The 19,763-nt window shown below is 39.0% G+C and overlaps 1 protein-coding gene across 5 annotated transcripts in view; it reads left to right on the forward strand.

Annotated features, from left to right (window-relative positions):
• LOC116862788 (protein FAM91A1) overlaps window positions 1–19,763 on the forward strand; it is a 40,604-nt gene that overhangs the window by 649 nt on the left and 20,192 nt on the right. Inside the window, exons 1-14 of one of the 5 annotated variants that reach the window (XM_032850189.1) lie at window positions 4,535–4,619; window positions 4,735–4,790; window positions 5,639–5,790; window positions 7,455–7,512; window positions 8,199–8,266; window positions 8,841–8,954; window positions 10,480–10,570; window positions 10,981–11,043; window positions 14,362–14,468; window positions 14,949–14,987; window positions 15,493–15,605; window positions 16,026–16,141; window positions 16,940–17,052; window positions 17,382–17,468. In XM_032850189.1, the coding sequence (XP_032706080.1) occupies window positions 5,707–5,790; window positions 7,455–7,512; window positions 8,199–8,266; window positions 8,841–8,954; window positions 10,480–10,570; window positions 10,981–11,043; window positions 14,362–14,468; window positions 14,949–14,987; window positions 15,493–15,605; window positions 16,026–16,141; window positions 16,940–17,052; window positions 17,382–17,468 (1,053 nt within the window). In that variant the 5' untranslated portion in view covers window positions 4,535–4,619; window positions 4,735–4,790; window positions 5,639–5,706. Of the gene's footprint in view, window positions 1–4,534; window positions 4,620–4,734; window positions 4,791–5,383; window positions 5,405–5,638; window positions 5,791–7,454; window positions 7,513–8,198; window positions 8,267–8,840; window positions 8,955–10,479; window positions 10,571–10,980; window positions 11,044–14,361; window positions 14,469–14,948; window positions 14,988–15,492; window positions 15,606–16,025; window positions 16,142–16,939; window positions 17,053–17,381; window positions 17,469–19,763 lie in introns of those variants that run through there. The other 4 variants (XM_032850188.1, XM_032850190.1, XM_032850187.1 and 1 more) reach the window with 4 other exon arrangements.

The raw sequence follows: 19,763 nt of genomic DNA on the forward strand, positions 1-19,763 counted from the left end.
CACACATCCTTGTATTGTAGTGTATGTGGGCACACGGAGGAGTAAGAAATTGTCCAGGGAGTGTCTGGAGCCCGTGTGGAGGAGGCACTGAAATTGGGCCTTAAAGGACGAATGAGAGATAAGAGGGAGTAAGATTTTCCGGGGAGACGGAAAGTTATTTGAAGAACTTGGACGAGTGAAAGAGCGTGTTGAGAGTAGCTAGCAACTTAGTATCCCGGGAGGTGGAGATGTGGGTATACTGGTGTTTGGAGGTGGGATTTTGTGAGTGAGTGGAGGTTGGTTGGTAGCAGATAAGTCTGGAAAAGCAGGCAGGGCCAGATTTTGAAGGGGCTTTCCTACTCTGATTGTTGGACTGTATCCCCTAGACAGGATAGGCTTACTAGCGATGTTTGAACAAGAGAGTGTCAGGAGGTTTTTTTGGGTTTTTTTTGAGGGTTAATTCTGAACTGCTTGAATGACATTTTTACCAGTTGCTCAGCAAATGTTAACTGAACACCTGATTGCTATGCCTTGTTCCAGGTATGGGTAATTTGCCCCAGTCAACAAGATAGAGACCCTGCCTTCATGGAGCTTATGTCTTAGTAAAGAAAGACAGTAAACAACGAAACAAAGAAGTACTGAACATGGCAGGTGGTGTTGAATCTTAGGAAGATAGTGATAGATGCTGCATATAAGGCGCTGTTTCTCTGGCCATGGACTGAGCTTCAAGTTCCTCCCTTTCTGCTTGGTTCAGAGTGAAATTCTGTTTTCCACTGGCGCTGGGCAGTTATATTTGGAACGTTTGGGATGGTGGTGGTGATGGTATAGGATTATTAGTTTGCTTCCTCACTCAGCATGGGGGCGTAGTACTGGGAAACAAATATTAAGGTCCTGGCAATGCATCACGTGATGGGGAAAGTGCTTTCAACGGAAGATACCCAACAAGAAAGTAGCAAGATAAAGGAACTAAGATTTCTTGGTTTTCTGTGGCTGCCCATGTGGCATTTATCTTGACTTGGAAGAACAAAGCTCTAAGCTTGAAAGAGTGTTTCTCTTGTTAAGCTCGAATGAAGGCTTTGGTAGTTTTGTTCTTTAGAGTTTTGTGGCGTATCCAGAGACAGCTGGAAGCACCAAGAGTGCTTTTCTTTGTTTCCATCTTTACTTTTCGTTTCACGAATATAAATGTAGCATAATGGAAGAAAGATGGATGATTCAATTACGTTTAGCATGAATAATGGATCTCAATTAGTATTGGCAAAAGCATATCTAATACTTAGGACTATTAAAAATAATCACAAATCAGTATTATCATTTGGTAGAAATGTGACATTAAATTAAAATTTGATAAGATCACTTAAACAATAGCTGTCTTAGCTTAGGATAAACTTCCACTTGGAGAAGGTGTTGGAAAATCCATCTGTACTACTTACTTCCTTGGACTTTATCTAGCCTTACTACTGTTCACCTAGGTCACGCTCCACCTTGGATTGCTACATCAGCTTTCTGTCTGGTCTTTCTTCTTCAGTGAAGGACTCCCTCACATTCATTCCTCATAATATACTGGGGTGAGATTTCTAAAAGGCCCATTCAGTCCTGTACTGCCTGTCTCTTATAGATTACTTGTAACTTCTTGAATGTCAGAACTCCTCCAGGAAGGATTTCCCTGACCTACATCTAGAGAAGTTGACCCTCCCTGGAACTGTTTCTCATCCATACCATTCAACCCCACTGTGTTGCATTTGCTGCTTACATTACCTGTTTTGCTTTTGTATTTTGGGCACCTATCACATGGTTGGCTTTTAGTAAATATTTTTGGAGCAAGTGAGTGATGGTATCAGTCAGAAGTATTTTTCCAGGACTAAAGCTCAGTCACTTTAAAAGTGGGAAATGGTCCTTGTACGGAAGGAATTTGTTTTTTTGCCATTATTTAGTATTGCTATTACTAAATACTTTGATAGAGTTTCCAGTAAGCTTTGATGACTTTAATTTAGAAATGACTCATTTCCCACTCCTGAAAGCTGTGAGAAGGTGATTTCAGATTTTTCTTAAAAGCGCATGTCTAGTGGTAAGGGGATTCCAGATTTTTACGAACTGTACATAAAGCTTTTATATGGATGGGATGAAATGTTTTTATTTGATAATGGTCTGTGCAGGACTTTAAAAAATACATTAAAAGTTGTAGATAAGGCCATTATTTCAAGGTTTTTTGTAGCTTATTAGTTTCTTGTATTCATTATTCAAAAACAATTTGTAGTTATTTTAAGGAAAGTCTTATGACGATGTTCTGTATCATCTAAGAAAGTCAGTTAAAAAATTGTGCGTATCTTTATTGTGGAGGGCCGTGATTGGTGTTTGTGGGAGCAAAGTCTTTAGAAAAAAATTCCTTCTGCTATTAGCATAATCTGATGTGCAATGGTTGTCTGATAGCCAGCGGCTACGCCTCTCTGAATCTGTTATGGTGCCTTTTATATGCCGCTGTACTTCATCTGTCAGACCTGGTCCTTATTTCTGCAGGGTCAGTGGGTCTCAGAGTAAAATGACCCTTTTAGTTTGCTTCCTGTGGTGGTAACAGTGTTTCAGAATGTGGATGGTGGGAAATTTGGGGGAGAAGTGGAGAGAAGCCAAGGAATCTTTGTGAACAGAGCAGTTTTATTTTATGTATCTGGGTAGTGAAGAACAAAATCAACTTCTAAGAAAGTTTTTAGGTATTTGTGGGCCCACATATGTATTGATTGATCAGGGTCAGTTGTTACTTAATTCCTGGCACGAAGGCTTAGATGTTGAAACGTTGCATTCTCTAACTGGCTTATAATTAACAGGCCCTTATGTTTTGTATGAGTGGCTTGATTACACTTTTTGTTCTGGCGTTCCCAGGAATGAAGTTAGAAAGGCGGAACCTGGTTGTAAGTTGAGATAAATTAAGAGATTTATTTTAAAACAGAAGAGCAAACCTCAAGTGCAGAAGATGCTCCAGGTTCTACCAAAATCGTGTGCTGTGTGCGTCTGTGTTTTGTGTTCTTTGGGAAAGAGGCTTACTTCTCTGGCAACAAAGCTAGAGAAAACCCTTTACAAGTTTTGTAGCAAACCCAGCATTTGAATTCCCCTCAACATCTTTATTACCCAGGTTTTGGTGCTGCATAGAGGATGTGAAGTAGTGTCTCTGTGATGACCTTTGCTCCTAACCTCTGCAGATGTTAAGATGGATGAAAAAAATAAAAGCACGTATATTCTGTCAGTAGTACGGGTCACTGTTTAGCCTGTGAAAACTAATTAACATAGGTTCAGGAAGAAAGATTTCCGTTTTCTCACATGTCACTTTTTTGTTAAAGTACATCCCACCAGTGGTCCAGTTATGGGCCAGTTTATTCTATGTCTTAACCTGTCTTATGAAGATGGCCTTCGGTGAAGGTATGTGTAGAAACATTTACCTTGGCTTTGCAGACCTGTGGGTAGGAAGTATAATAACTTAATCCTCTGATCTTTCTGCCATTAGTTTCTAAGATGTCTGATTTTATATTACAGCGTGTTGGAAAGATCATACCTAGTAATTAAAAAGAGGGAGAGCAGTCATGTTAAATTGAGTTTGTGGTTGCACATTGAATGTAATGTTGACTGTAATCAGACATACTTGTTCCTTGTTTTCATGAGAGCCCAATTTTGAACTTAAAACACCAAAGCACAGCTAGAAAGGTTTTTGCCCATTAAAAAGTGTATCAGAATTCTAAAGTTGTCTAAAAATTTTTTTTAACAAAACCATAAGGAGAAGGTGTTTTTTTAGAAGTCATCTTATTGGGGCACCTGGGTGGCTCAGTCGGGTAAGCACTGGACTCTTGATGTCCACTCATGTCATGATCTCAGGGTCCTGAGGTTGAACCCCTGCATTTGGCTCTGTGCTGAGTGGGCAGCCCACTTGAGATTCTTTTTCTCCCTCTCCCTCCACTCCTCCCCACACTTGCATGTGTGCGCATGCTCTCTCTCTCTCAAATAAATAAATCTTAGAAAGAAAAGAGGAAAGAAGTCATCTTATCATTTAGAGGTACATTTGAAATGTACATTCTCCAGAGACATTAATTTTTAATAATCATAGCACTCAAATGTAAATAATTATCAGACAGGGATCTGTCTTTAGTTGCCACTCTTAAATTAAAAAGATAAGTAGGTGTAAGAAACCATCCATTCATCTATCTATCCATCTGTCCACTTATTCAACACACACAAATTAGGAACAGCCAAGAAAGAAATCTTTTTAAGTAGAGTTTAGTTTTTTGTTAGTTTAATGAAGTTATGCTCTTGGACTGTTATTTGATATTAAATACTTTAGGTAATTTCAGTTAAGTCCTTTTAGAAAGGCAAACTGAAAATAAACACATCGAATTTTTGTTTAATATTATAGAATGAAAATTAGTATAATAGCATTTAAGAAAATATTCTTTGTCCTGGAAATTAGAGGTAGTAGGATAAAATTAAGGAGCATGGTTTTGAAACTGTATGAGGAAAAAGTATTGTTTAGTTCAGAAGCTATTTTTAAAACTATCTGATTTTTTTTTTTTTTAAGAGTCTTGGAAATTCACAGAGAGAATATGAAAAGCAGGTTGTTCTTTACAGTATCCGCAATCAATTACGATATAGAAACAACTTAGGTAAGTAGAGACATTTTTATATCACGGTGGAAACACCTGTTGCTATTTACCATTTTCATTAATCTATCCTGTCTTTCCCATGCATGTTTTATAATACTGAAATTACTCCATGTAGACATTTTAGAAGCTCTGTACTGACCCATCCCACCTAACAACAATTTGTATGAGCAAGTAAATTTTTCCTTCTAAATCGGATTCAAATTATTTTTTTTTAAGAGTATCATTTGTAGATTCATTTTACCTATAGAATATTAATCTCAATTCAGACGTACTTTTTTCACTTTAGGTGAAAAAATAAGCCAGAAGAGAAGTACGTTCGTTCTTAATAGTTTCTGATTTTGGATTTTGTGGGTTTTTTCCCCATAAATTTTCAAAATATAAGTTTAATGAAATCTCTGTAATAATTGGAACAAATTTTAAGCATAGTTGATTGTGTGTGTGTGTGTTTTAACTTTTTCTTTAAATGTTTGGTTTTTGTCAGATGACTCATTAGTCTGTTCTATTGCCCTGCTAGTCTTCCTGTGCATGGATTTACTCTCAGATTAAGCACTATAGTTCAGAGATAGTTTTGTTTTATTTAAATGTATTTCATGGGAATCAGGGGTCTTTTTCCATTTAAAGAACAAAAACTATTAAATAATTTTTTGAAATTGACTTGATGCATTGAAAACTACCATTCAGTTTGGCTCTCTTGTGGTATAGTAAGGGATTTGATGAATTCTAGCTTGCGTTTTGCATCTTTTAGAGAGAACATTCCATGATTGCTTTCTTGGCTTTCTGACTTGGTAAGAATTCTTTCTGTATTTATCTGTCCTGTTGCAGATTCCGCTTGTGTACTCTGAAGTCTGTTTCTTTGTGGCTTAATTGTTTCTTTGTTCCAACTTAGTTTCCTTTGTTCTCTTCCAACTACTGTGCTTTTATTTTTAGTTAATGTTGGTTTGTAAAGTAGTTGTTATTGCATTTATAATTATAGATAACTGTAAGACACATGAAAATTGAAAATTTCTCGCTTTCCCCAGTTAAACATGTCAAGAAAGATGAACGCAAATATTACGAGGAGCTGCTAAAGTACAGTCGTGATCATCTCATGCTGTACCCTTACCATCTGTCAGATATAATGGTAAAGGGCCTGAGGATAACACCGTTTTCATACTATACTGGGATCATGGAGGTGAGTTCACGGTGTACGTGGGGCATTAGGAATGGGACGGGACTCTGTGTCGTCAACAGCGATGCCAGTAGTGACTGGCTGTGCCCTTCTCAGCCCTAGTGGGCATTGTTTCTGAGTTTACAGTGGAAAAAAAAGAGAGTTGGTTACGAGTTAACTGTGTCATCCACACTGTACAAGGAGTTGTCGTCCAGGCTCTCATAGTGGAAAGGTACCTGTGTTTGTGCCGTGTTTTTGAGGGCATTGTTGACCCTCTGTGCTGTTGTAGCATTAGTCATTCATTTATGTTAGCAGAGTCTCTATAAAACCGACTGCTTTGAACACGTGATTAAGGTTGAAAATGTGGGTGACAGAACTGAGCATTGAGTTCAGAGAAACTTAATGCGTTTAACGATTCTCTGACTAGAGAAAGAATAAGTGATTATAAACCCAACATGCAATACACATGTTAGAAAAAGAAAGGTATTTGTAGTTCTGGCTGCTAATGTCTTGCCATTTTTATTAATTTTTGGATGTTAGCTTTTTTCCAAAGTCAGCATTTAGACCTTTGTCAAGGAACTTTAAATATACTGTTTTTAAGTGAGCTGTGTGTAAAGATTGGCAATGTTTGTCTAGTATTCAGTGGCTACTTAATTTTATCTGAGTGCCACTGTTTTGGGCCCACTAGCCGCCTCCAGAGCAGGGGGAGGCCTTGAACTGAAGGAGCTGGGAACGTGCAGGGACAGTGAGGTCACGTTCCGATGTGGCTTCCTCTGCGAGAGCTCCCTTTGCTTTTCTCCCTGAGCCCCTTCTTCACAAGCACTTAGGCCGTCCTGCGTCTCCCATGTCTCTGTGTCCCTGTTTGGGAGGAAATATTAGTGTAAAGCTTGAGGCCTGACAGCCCCAGTTTCTGTCGATCCCCTTTCCTGAGAGCCAGGGCAGCAGAATGAAGGTGGCAGGTAATCAGTACGTAGAATAATTTGGACTGCCTCTGTTTGCTGGCACTGACCATGAGGTTCAGGAGAGATAATAGGGGGAGGGTTTTTTCTCCCCTTTACCAACTTTCAGTTGTGTCCAGGCACTCGCTGCTCTCTGCTTTCTGTTCTTACACCATTGGGTGTAGGTCCTAGGTTGAAAATGGGCCCTATCCCCACGGTAGACAGTTGGTTTATTATTGGAGTAACAGATGGGCATTGGAAGAAGCTGGATGCTGAGGTTAACTGTGCTGCTGGTTGGGTTTCGTAGGAGCAAAGATGACTGAGCGGTCACAGTCTTTGTTGGTGGTGCGCGTCTCAGATGTGTGTTGATGGAAGCGTGACACATCAGGGGCCCTCTCTTGGGGCACGAATCTGGGATGTGGTGTGAGGCATGGAGAGGCAGGAACCGGGAGCTCTGAAAGCGGTGTTCTCTGCGTAGCTTCCACAGAGCGCAAGTTGCAGGGCAGATGTTTGGGATTCAGGAGCGCTGTGGGAAACCAAGACCGGAAGGGCTGATCTTCGGTGACTCGGTTGGGCCCAGGTGGCCAGTAGCACAGGGCTGCCTGCATGCTTTAGGTCGCACACTCTCATCTCAGTGCTTCGGGCAACAATTCTGATTATCCTGTTTGGCTCTCTTAATATGTATTTATTCACATTTTTTATCTAAGGATATTTTGCGTTTAGAATTTTTAATTGTTTTCTTTTTGAAAGGACATTATGAACAGTGAGAAGAGTTATGATTCATTGCCCAATTTTACTGCCGCTGACTGTAAGTATGAAATGACCTGAAGGTAACGATTAGTCTGTCGTTGTGCATGCATGCTGTTGTGTGTGTCGTCATGTGTGTTTTTAACCTGAAACATCTGAAGCATGGAAACAGCAAGCAACAGTGTTGGTAGGAATTTTTATCAGGTGAGGCAAGTCAAGTATAAGGTTTAGTCTAAATGTCTAAGGGAGAAATATGTTAGAGGGTAAAATGAGAAGTCTGTATTTCTAGAAAATGAATTCTTTCTGATACTTGGGCTGTGTTGTGTTCCACATGAGGGAAGAAAATTTAAAATTTGTACACGATAGTTTCACAGCATGATACCTAGTTGTTACTAATATAATTTGCTTTATTATGCTTATTTTAAGGAAGTATATATTTGACATGTGACACCGTTCTCTTGTGTAAGGAGAAACTTTTGCTGAGAAGTACACTTTGACTTCCTGATATTGGAAGGGTTTCTGCTTTTTAAAGATTTTCCATGTGACATTGTCAGAGGTGTCAGCTCGAGTTCATCTTTCCCAGTTTGGTTTTCTTTTGTATTTTGTTTGAAGAATTTATTTTAATTTGATGTTGATTGTTAGTCATCAGAGATGAACAAAAGCTAAGGGTTTTTTCCTAGAAGACCTGGGTGTACTGATATTTTAAGATACATTAAGTGTTTTTAAAATAAAGGCTCTTAATTTCAGGTCTAAGGCTTCTTGGCATAGGAAGAAATCAGTACATTGATCTGATGAATCAGTGTCGGTCGTCAAAAGTAAGTTAGTTGTTTCCTTCCCTTTCTTTTTTCATCCCTGTTATCACACATTCTGGTTGTTTTAAGTAGTAGAAATACTGAATTGAAATTTCTTTGATCAAGAAAATATGCTTCATATAAAATACCAAAACAACTCCTCCATATTTTCTAGGTTATGCTTATGCGATTATTGAATTAAAATGTTTAAGGAATAAAATATTTATTTTTAAAATTTAATTTTTGCTCTGCTGGTCTTTTTACTTGCTCATTCCTCTCCCAGCATGATGGGTGAAGTAAGGACACGTTCTCCAAATTCATTTTTACCTCCTGGTAAAAAACTCCTTTGAGTTTCTGGATTTAGATCCAGACTTGGTGATTAGTGTTTTGAAGTAATTCAGTTTGAAATAATTGAAGAATGACTTTCTCTTTAGTATATTTCTCTCCAGTATATCTAAAATTCTTCAGATTTTAAAGCAGGAGGGTTTAAAAAGATTTGTTTGTTAGACTGTGAGAAACAGTCTTATACTATGATCAGTAAAAAAAGAAAGTATGGATTTCAGGCTGATTGCAAATTCTCATGTTTGTACCATTGAAGAAATTTTTCAGAAGGAAAACGGCTCGTGATCTTCTACCAGTGAAGCCGGTGGAGATCGCCATAGAGGCGTGGTGGGTGGTGCAGGCCGGATATATCACAGAAGATGACATAAAGGTAGATCCCTTTGGAATTAAACGTTGGATTTTTATTTTTTAAATTATAACTTTTAATCATAGCTCTAATTTTTCTAAAAAGTAACACTATTTGGTTTTCCTGAAGAAAATTAAGTGTAAGTTCAAAGTTGTAAATGACGGTGGTAGGCTGGAATACTGGTGGTTTTCAAAGACACTCTTTAGTAATGAGTCGGGTGCACCTGGGTGGCTCCATCGGTTAAGCGTCCAGCTCTTGATTTCTGCTCAGGTCGTGATCTCAGGGTCGTGCAGTCGAGCCCCACATCAGGCTCCACGCTCCGCATAGAGCCTGCTTGAGATCCTTTCTCCCTCTGCCCCCTCCCTGCTTACATGTGCGTGCATGCATGTTCTCTCTCTCTCAAGTCAGTACATTTTTAAAAATCCAATAATGAGGGAGACTTGACTTGGTTCGTGTTCAGCAATCTGGGGACTCGGATTAGACAGAAGCTTCATCCCAAGTGACGTGATGCTGCAGCCGCCACGATAGCGGCCGGCGCTTCCCGAGCACTTGCTGTGCGCTAGAGGCGCGGGGCTCTGTTCCCAGCACCTTTTGTATTGTCTCAGATGCTCTTAACAGCCCGCCGGGTGGGTCTTCCTTGTACGCCATTTCATGTATGAGGAAAGTGAGCACAGAGACATGAAGTAATGGTTCAAGTCACCGTGGGGGTGAAGGTGCAGGATTTTACCTCAGCCACTTTGCTGTGGGAGTGGTGCTCCACGTGGCTCTGCTGAAGTGTCCTCCGGAAGAGGGAGGTGCTTTGATGGGGGGGCGGGGAGGGCCTGGATCAAGGGCAGTGATGTTCCCAGGGTCAGACCACGTTGCAGATGAGCCTGTGCCTGGTAGAAGAAATGCTGATTTGGAGGAAAAGGGGCAGGGCCACAGACCAGAGGGCCTAGAGACCAGGTCACGCCTCTCTGTGGTGGAAGGAATAAAAGTGAGTGTGGGTTTTTTTTTTTTTTAGTTTGCATTTTATTTTACTTCAGAAGATGGATTAAATCTCATGAGCGGATCAGTGTAGGAACTTCCTAACAGCTGTCAGACTGTCATAAGATAGTGAACTTCTTGTCACTGATAAATGCATGTGGAGTCTGAATAAACTTCCTATCTGAGCAGTTCAGAGTCAGCAAATGGATCCAAATCCCATTCAGAGATGATGATTAAATATTGGTATTTGTTAGGTAACACTTAATACTTAACAGCAAATATTGGTACTTACAATTACTTGGTCCTCCATTCTGTTGGTAGCATATTACGGCGCCTTAATTGACGGTTATGTACATAGCTTTTTCCTTTGAATCTAGAGTGATAAAAGAAAAAGTATGTGGTACATTTAGCTAATGACACATAATAATCATAATCACGTATAATACATAAAATGTAATAATATATAATCATATATAATATAATAATCATCATCGTAATAATCATTTGATTTAAACATGATTTCAGGAGACTTCCAAATTACTTTGGATCGAACTTAATTGAAAATATTTTGCTCTTCTTATAGATATGCACATTGTCTGAGAAGTGCGCTATTGATAAGATCATCGACGCAGGCCCTCAGCTCTCTGGATCGCTTGATTACAATGTAGTACATAGTAAGTGGTTAGTAGAAGCGGTCTTTTGTCAACATAAAAACTTGTTCTAAACCATCAATAATTAATAGAAATTTTTATCAGTTAGATACACATGGTACTATTTACTAAGGCATGTTGTTGTTTGAGCTGTGACTTTGGTCCATTGTTTCCCTGTGTGGCTTTCATTCAGTTATTCACATACACTAGAAATTTATACAGATGAGTTATAAGGATATTTCTGTAGTTCTGAGCATATGAAGAAAACAGATTTGAAAACTTCAGTTCTTTTCCTCTTCTGTTTACTTTTTTTTCTCCTTCATCTAGCATTCAGTTGTAAGGATCTTTATAGAAAATCAGGAATCTGTTTTGTTTTGTTTTAAATTTATTGTAGTTTAGTGTTCCACCTAAAACAAATACTTTTGCTTCCGTAGGCTTATATAACAAAGGATTTATATATCTGGATGTCCCAATATCTGATGACAGTTGTATAGCAGGTAAGTATGTGCTTGTGTTTTCCGCTATTTTTCAGTGGTTACTAGGTCCTGGGCATTGCGTACATCACATCTATCACCCTAACAGATTAGACACATACCGTTCTGAGATCTGCAATAATAGAATTTCTCAGAGGACAGCATTTCTCCTTTGTTACATGGTAACACATTGCAGTGTGTTTTACTTAAATTCCTTATTTTTATCTTCACATTGTTGTACATGTAATGTTAAAATAATGGAAATCTGAAATAAATTTCTCACATCCCAAATCAACTCAATGATTTTACAGATTTATGTCCTTTTAGTCTTTGTTCAGTGCATAACTGGTTTTATAGATGTTCAGTCCTGTCATCTGATAGTTTTACTCTGTGTGCCTGTCTTATTTTTTTGTGTCACTATTGTCTTTCTCGTCTTTATCTACTCCTCCCTTTCTCCTTCACCCATTCCCCAGTTAAACCGCTATTAAAGCCCTTGTGTATTTTCTGGTGGATGTATCAGTGTATTAACCTGTTGCTGGTTATTGAGGTTACTTACACTTTTCTTGCTATGGTAGTGATGTGGTTAACATCCTTGAACACAGTGGAGCTTTTCTCCTCTAGGTTAGATTTCTTACACTGTATTTAGGTCATATGTTAAGGTATGTTTTCCAGCACATCTTTCAGCTGTTGTTCTGGTTTGTTGGTATCTTTCCTCATACTAAGATATTTAATGTTTGTGTAATCAAATATAAAATGTCAAAAATGGCCAGGGAATGATTTTGCTGCTAACTATTGAGCAACGATAGGGGCTTATGACAAGAATACTCCCTCCTATCTGTGTTGAATCCGGACAGGTTATCATGCTGTCGTGTGTCCCGACCTTTATTTGTGTTCGCATGCGCCAGTGGTTCTTTAAGAGTGGATTTTGAACCATGTGCAAATGTGAATTCTATTTTCAGTTTGGAAGGACAGCCAAAAAGCAATGAAATACTAATTCTGCTTTGTAGAATTGCTGCTATAACAAATAAAGTACTAGTTTTACAGTTCGAAAGGTTTTGACAAGGAAATGATTTCTGGAGGACGGGGCTGATAGTGGTTTCCTGTCACTGTGAGAAAATAGGAATGCATTATGCGTTATTCTAGTCTTTACTCTCATCAGTAAACTAATGTTGACTCATTTGAGAATCTCCTAAAAAGATTGGTTTTTGATTAGTTCATTTCAGTCCCTGTTGACTGTTTGAACACTGACTCACATTATCACTAAGTGCATCTGCAAGGTGTGGTCTGAGAAGGGCCAAGTGGATGGCTGCGCCGTTGCAGAGATGTGTTCTGCCAGGCTTTTCTTAGGATCTAGCAAGTTCTGGTGGTACAGACAGACTCATGCTCTTACAAGTGCTGAATATATCCTCCTTGTCGCCATGGAACATGGGATGTTCCCTAATTTGGAATAACCTGTGAAAGGAAAGCAGTTTGACAAGATGGAGGCCATCGAATTTAGCACGAGACACCGAAGTTGATTTCAGAGAAAGCATTTCATCTCTGTTTCAACAAAACAAGCAGTATGATGGTGGAACAAATAAACTGGATAAATAAAGAGAATAGTCACGAAGGGGTTTGTTGTTAAGACGTATTTAGTCCATCGTCAGACCTTATACTTGCTTGGTTTATGGCTCCCCTTTCATTTACAGCTTTCTAGATTTCTGTTAAGCTTGAATAGAATACTTCTAAGATACATATAGAAATAGTCTAAAAATTCTTAAAAACCTTTGTCATATAAATCCAAACCTGTAGCTGGAACTTTTTTTTTTTTTTCCAAAGATTTTATTTATTTATTTGACAGAGATCACAAGTAGGCAGAGAGAGAGGGGGAAGCAGGCTTCTTGCTGAGCAGAGAGCCCGATATGGGGCTCGATCCCCGGACGTTGGGATCATGACCTGAGCCGAAGGCAGAGGTTTAACTCACTGAGCCACCCAGGCACCCCTGGAACTTATTTTTGTATTTTATGTGAAATAAGGGCCCAAGTTGGTTTTCTTCTTTTTGGAAAACCAGTAACATTTGGATAAATGCTAGGACGGTTTTTTCAATAAGCCATGACCACCGAATGGAAGCGTAACTTTTGTCATACATTGAATTCCCCTCTGCATTGGATCTAATTCTGATATCCTTTTTTCTTCACTTATTTATTTTTATTTTTATACTGTATTGTTTCACTACAGTGACTTAAAGTAACCTTTAACATTAGTTATGGCTGGGCCTTCCTTGTGAGTTTTGTTTTATTTTGTTTTTTTTAATAACTTTTTTTCTTGGCTATTTCCAGGCATTTTTTTCTTTATATTTATTTATTTTTATTAACGTGTTTAAAATTTTTATTTTGTTATTTTTTATTGAGTTAAAATTGACATCCACCATGTTAGTTTCAGGTTTAAACTGTAGTGTTGATGATTTTGTATGTTTTGGGAATTGAGCACCACAAGTCTAGTTAATAACATCCATCACCACACAGAATTACCAGAAAATTTTTCTCTTGTGATGAGAACTTTTAAGAGCTACTCTTTTTTTTAAAGATTTTATTTATTTATTTGACAGAGATCACAAGTAGGCAGAGAGGCAGGCGGGGGCGGGGGAGCAGGCTCCCCGCTGAGCAGAGAGCCCGATGCAGGACTCGATCCCAGGACCCTGGGATCATGACCTGAGCCGAAGGCAGAGGCTTTAACCCACTGAGCCACCCAGGTGCCCCTACTTTTTTTTTTTTTTTTAAAGGTTTTATTTATTTATTTGACAGAGAGAGAGAGAGAGATCATAAGTAGGCAGATAGGCAGAAAGAGGGGGAAGCAGGCTCCCTGCTGAGCAGAGAGCCTGATGCGGGGCTGGATCCCAGGACCCTGGGATCATGACCTGAGCCGAAGGCAGAGGCTTTAACCCACTGAGCCACCCAGGCGCCCCTGGTCTCCTGCTTTTCTGCTTTAGCCCAGTCACCCCTGCTATCTGTAAGGCATTAAAACACACCCATTGAAGCCTTCCCCATTCCGAAGCAGCCCCAGTCCCCTTGCCTTTCTACCCAGTTCATGTCCTCCAGCACTTCCTCTGCCTCAGTAATGCTGACAGTTCCCTGGGGTTACTCTTTGTAGGATTTGTGCTCTACTATCAGAGTCCTCTGTGTAGATGGGGTTGTAGATGGCCTTAACTTTGGGGGTTTTAGAAAACTTGCTGTGGAGTAGATAAAATAAATCAAAAACTGAATTTAGTCCCTAAGGTAGAGGTTTCCCTTTTTGAATGGGTATTTGCATATGCTTTCTTGTTTTATAAAATTGAATCACTGATAAAAGTCTATTTTGTTTTAGTTCCTCCTCTTGAAGGTTTTGTAATGAATCGGGTACAAGGGGATTATTTTGAAACTCTACTCTATAAGATATTTGTTTCCATAGATGAGCATACTAATGTTGCAGAGGTAAGTATGACAATGTCTTATGAACGAACTTAACCTCAAGATTATAAAAAACATTTGTGTAAAGTAGATAAAGTTATTTAATGATAAGGTTAAAATGTTTTCAGAGTCAATATGCATGGGTAGGTCATAGACCATTAATATACTTAAGTTACAATTCTTAAGTTACCTTCTGTATAATAATATAATTTGGTAAATAACTTATTTCTTGGTAAAAGGATTGCAGACTATTGATTGATATAAGCATTTTCTTATTTTAAAAGAGACTAAAGAGGAAAGAACCTTCCATCGTTATGGTCACTATCTGGATTCATGCTACTTAGACATAAGGAAAGAAGAAAGTTCTGATTTCAGAATTAATATATTGAGTCTTTTAATTATTCATAATTTAAAATTTTGCTGATTATGGTTCACTTGTTTATTACAACTGTGTAATATTGATAATTCTAGGAGTGTAAATAATTTTTTGTTTTTATTTTCCAGCTTGCAAATGTCCTTGAAATAGACTTATCCTTGGTTAAGGTATATAATTTTTATACTCTTTTTATTTATAAATACTGAATGGCTTTTATTAGAAACTTTTGTCTTGATTAGCTACTGAGAAATAGACACAGTGAGATTCTTATTGGCTGTGCAGGGGAGTGAGGACAGTAAAGGGGGTACCTGCAAAGATGGAAAAAACCAAGGTAAGGGCGCTGAAGCAGTATTCCACGCTGGGGAGTGAAAGCCTGTACTCATGCTCCTGCGCGTGCAAGAGGCTGCCCGATCAGTGTCTTGTGACGAGGTCACTGAAAGCACCATCTTCTTCTGCTGCGTCCTAAAGAGCGCCAGGCCAGAGAATTGGAAGTACTCTCTCTTCCACATCTGTGAACAACTTAGGGGAGGAACAGGCCTACTGAAAATGTTTTTTCTGGTGGCATAAAAGTGTTTGGGGATCACTGTGTCAGAGTCAATGACAATACTTTATCTCTACAAATAGTCTGATGTCTGGTTTATTTTAAATGCTAACTTCTTTATATTTTTTCAGAATGCGGTTTCAATGTATTGCCGATTGGGCTTTGCCCATAAGAAGGGACAAGTAATAAATTTGGATCAGCTTCATTCATCGTGGAGGAATGTTCCATCTGTAAACCGATTAAAGTAATTCATTTATTCAGTCTGAGATATTAGAGTTTCCTTTTGAAAAAAACATTGCTCTATGTACAGAAATTTTACTATTGAGGTGAACACTGCCTGTTAGTGGTTTTTAATCTTTTGTGCGATGAATGGTGTTTAGAATCTGATGAGAACAAGAACACTTTCCCCAGAGAAAAGTACATATGGTATTTTACAAACAGCTGTGAAGAGTTCTCACATTCCCTGGAGCCTGCCCATGGGTCTTGGTTAAGAACCATTGCTGTATGTGGGCAGAGCATTTTGGGGCTACGTCTCCATTTGGGGCTTGAACATAAGACGGGACTGGGTGGGTATTCATAATTTGAGTGCTGACTTCAGTATCTGTTTTTATATAAGCTAAGATGTACATGATTTGTAAAACGTGGCTGGATTCTTCATTCATAGGAGTACCTTAGACCCACAGAAGATGCTGCTGTCGTGGGATGGTGGGGAAAGCAGGAGTCCCGCGCAGGAAGTCTCATCAGCCACTGACACGGACACCAATAGTCAAGAAGATCCGGGTTAGCAGTCCCTCAGGGTATAGAGACGCCAGGCGTCTATGCCGACATTCACAGAGCGAACTAGGCTTTGTTCTTGATACCATTCATTTGATGTGCAGTCTTCGAGTCCTTAGCAGTATGCTGGGCATTGACTATGGTACCTTGCTTCTGAGAATAAGTCTAGGGAGAGAGAAGGCAGTGTAATCACAAAAACCACAACAGTGTGAGAAGTGTTTTGGTGCTTGTGGGGAGCAAAGAGAAAGAGCTTTCTTGTCTAGAGATTTAGGAAGCCTTCATGGAGGAGATAATAACTGGGCTAAGAACGAATAAGAGCTTGCCAGCTGGTGAGTGAGGGAAGGTCTCAGCATGGGCTAAGCACAAAGGGAGGCAAAGAAAGCATAGTGCGTGAGGGGCTGCGCGTGGTTTTATGTTGGGGCATGGGGAGAGGAGCACAGCATAGCTCTGTTCTTACCCTAGGCTCTTAACCGAGCCAGGTGACTTGTCTGAAGAGGTCAGGCTAGCTAGTCTTAAGTGTTCTGACAGTTATCAAGTCTTGGTTTATTACTGGTTTTCAAGAAACACCACGAAAGTGAGTACTTAAAAGTTTTTTTTTTTTTTTTTTTTTTTAAACATTCTCTGGTTGGAGATGGATAGGATTGGGCCACTTAGGACTGACTACAAAATTACTTATAGTTAGTTACATACTTTTGAATTTTTAAATCAAGTTGAATTGCAGTTCTTTCTCATTCCAAATGGTAGGCAAATAATAATTCTAAATCACTCGATTTTAAATCATGATTTTTTTTTTTGTTGTTCCAGCGGATACAGCCAGTGTAAGCAGTTTGAGTTTATCTACAGGATATACAAAGCGCATTGCTTTTCTGTTTGACTCAACTCTTACTGCCTTTTTAATGATGGGAAATCTTTCACCGGTAAGTCCAGTTCTTGTTTAAATGTGACAGTGTTTAAAGATTAGATGTAAAATAGTTCATGCTTTGAAATCTTTTTTTGAAGTACTGGATTTATTCCTGAAAACACAAAATGCCAATCGTCTTGTTTTATATTCCCTGGAGGAGCGTCGTAACTTTTTAGTGATGGTTAGCCTCGCACTTCATCACCTTTGGTTATATTGGAAAGCATAATAGAAATACGAGATGTTCTGTTTCATTTTAAAAAAAGAAAATTAGAACTTATTCATAATAGACTTGTATAAGGTTTTAAGATCCATTTTAGTTTTTTTATTTTTGTTTCTCTATGCCAGAACTTGAAAAGCCATGCGGTCACCATGTTCGAAGTTGGTAAACTCTCAGATGAGTCTCTGGACAGCTTTCTTATAGAACTAGAAAAGGTAAGTCTGGATTGCTCATTATGGGATCTCAGGACGTTTGGCGCTTTTCCTTGCTTGATACCGATTGTGTTGATTTTTGGTGTCTGCCTCATTCCCCACCTTTACTGTAACAGTCATTTACACTTAAAAATACTGAGTGGATGAATGGATTTTTGTGATTTTCAAAATGGTTTTTGGACCTTACCTCTCACTTAGCATGATTTGGTTTTATGAAATGTGGTATAGGGGAGACCCTGGGCGGCTCAGTCAGTTAAGCATCTGCCTTTGGTTCAGGTCATAATCCTGGGGACCTGGGATTGAGCCCCGCATCGGGCTCCTTGCTTTCTGCCTCTGCCTGCCACCCCGCAACTTGTGCTCTCTCTCGCTAGCTGTATGTCAAATAAAATCTTAAAAAAAAAAAAAAATGAAATGGGGTATAGAAATAGTCAATATAAATTTGTTTTTTTTTTTTAAAGATTTTATTAATCCATTTGACAGAGATCACAAATAGGCAGAGAGGCAGGCAGAGAGAGGGGGGAAGCAGGCTCCCTGCTGAGCAGAGAGCTCGATGCGGGGCTCGATCCCAGAACCCTGAGATCATGACCTGAGCTGAAGGCAGAGGCTTAACCCACTGAGCCACCCAGGCGCCCCTCAATGTAAGTTTTTAAATTACATTTTTCTAAAATAGCCTTTGTTTTTGTTATTGGTTTTTTTTTTTCCCTTTGATATGACTGTTTAAGATCTCCTCTTCAGCAGTTTTATTTAAAGTTTTTGTTCCCCTTGTTTTAAATCTGGAGCAGCATCCACGGGTACCATATTTATGTCCACTCTCACTAGCCCCGTTAGCATCTTGAAGACTCCAGCCATAGCTGCTCTTAGGCACCTCTTCCCCTACATGAAAATAGCCCGATTTGTCCTTAGCTCTAAATCTCGATTGCCCTTTCACGGTTTTTCCATTCCCTGGGCTTTTTATTTTTGTTTTTTTTTTGTTTGTTTTTTTGTTATCTGTTTATGCTAATAGTTTGTGTGCTGAGTCTCCTCCTTGACTAGTAATTTTGGTACCTTTTGTGCTTCAGTGATGAACTCTGTATATTAAATGTTTTACTTAGAGGATTTTTGATGATTCCATTAGTTTCTTTATATTTAAAAAAAAAAATGACATTTTTTTCACTCTTCCTTCTCCATAGGATTTTTAACTTGATGGTGCAGAATTATATTTGAGATAATCCTTTGCAATTAATTGGTCTTTCATTTTTACCTTTATACTTCCATTATTCCCTCAATGCTTTTAGTATCCTGTTAATCCCATTTCTAATGTATGTGTATCATTTTTTGCCAATAAATTTTTTATTTTCTAAGATACTTTTTTTTAAAAGATTTTATTTATTTGACAGAGAGAGATAACAAGTAGGCAGAGCAGCAGGCAGAGAGAGAGGGGGAAGCAGGCTCCCTGCTGAGCAGAGCAGGTCTGGATCCCAGGACCCTGAGATCATGACCCGAGCCGAAGGCAGGGGCTCAACCCACTGAGCCACCCAGGCGCCCCTGTTTTCTAAGATATTTTAACTTCTCTTTTCCTGATTTTTTTCTCACCTCAACTAGTGTTTTAGCACGTGTAACAATTAGAAGATCACTTTATTTTTATATATCTATTTCATTTTATGCCACCTAGCCATTCTTGGGAAGGCCTTTTAGTCTGAAGTTTAGTCATTAAAAATAGTTTCTTAAAAAAAAAGTTTCTTAGCTATTTTTTAAGAAGCCTCGTCCTAATTAAGCTTAGTTGGTTAATTTTTTTTTAAGATTTTATTTATTTGAGATTGAGTGAGTGAGAGAGAGAGAGAGAGTGAGTGAGAGAGAGAGAGAGAGAGAACATGAACAGGGGGAGGGGCAGAGGGAGAGGGAGAAGCAGGCTTCCCTCAAAGCAGGGAGCCTGACTCAGGACTCGATCCCAGAACCCTGGGGTCATGACCTGAGCCGAAGGCCAACACCTAACTGAGCCACCCAGGTGCCCCGGTTGATCTTATTTTTAAATGCCAATCTAATTTAGTCATTCCTCTTGTAGACCTGTCCTTTCATTTCCTGTGTTGTTTCTGGGATGTGTGTATTTTTACATGTTAAAGAAGCACCTGACTCAGTGTCAGAAGAGCATGCGTTAAAACGTAAGGCCAGTGAGCACAGGGGTTTTGTCCGCTATTCTGTCCCTACGTCCTAGACGGATCATACCTAGCACATCACAGGGACTTGGTGAATCCTTTTCGAATGAATTTAAGCTGTATACTCAGTAGTGTGGAAACCGTGATGTTGAATCTCATACTCCAT

Source organism: Lontra canadensis, unplaced genomic scaffold (genome assembly GCF_010015895.1).
Source record: "Lontra canadensis isolate GAN:19392208 unplaced genomic scaffold, GSC_riverotter_1.0 scaffold328, whole genome shotgun sequence".
NCBI classification, from domain to species: domain Eukaryota; kingdom Metazoa; phylum Chordata; class Mammalia; order Carnivora; family Mustelidae; genus Lontra; species Lontra canadensis.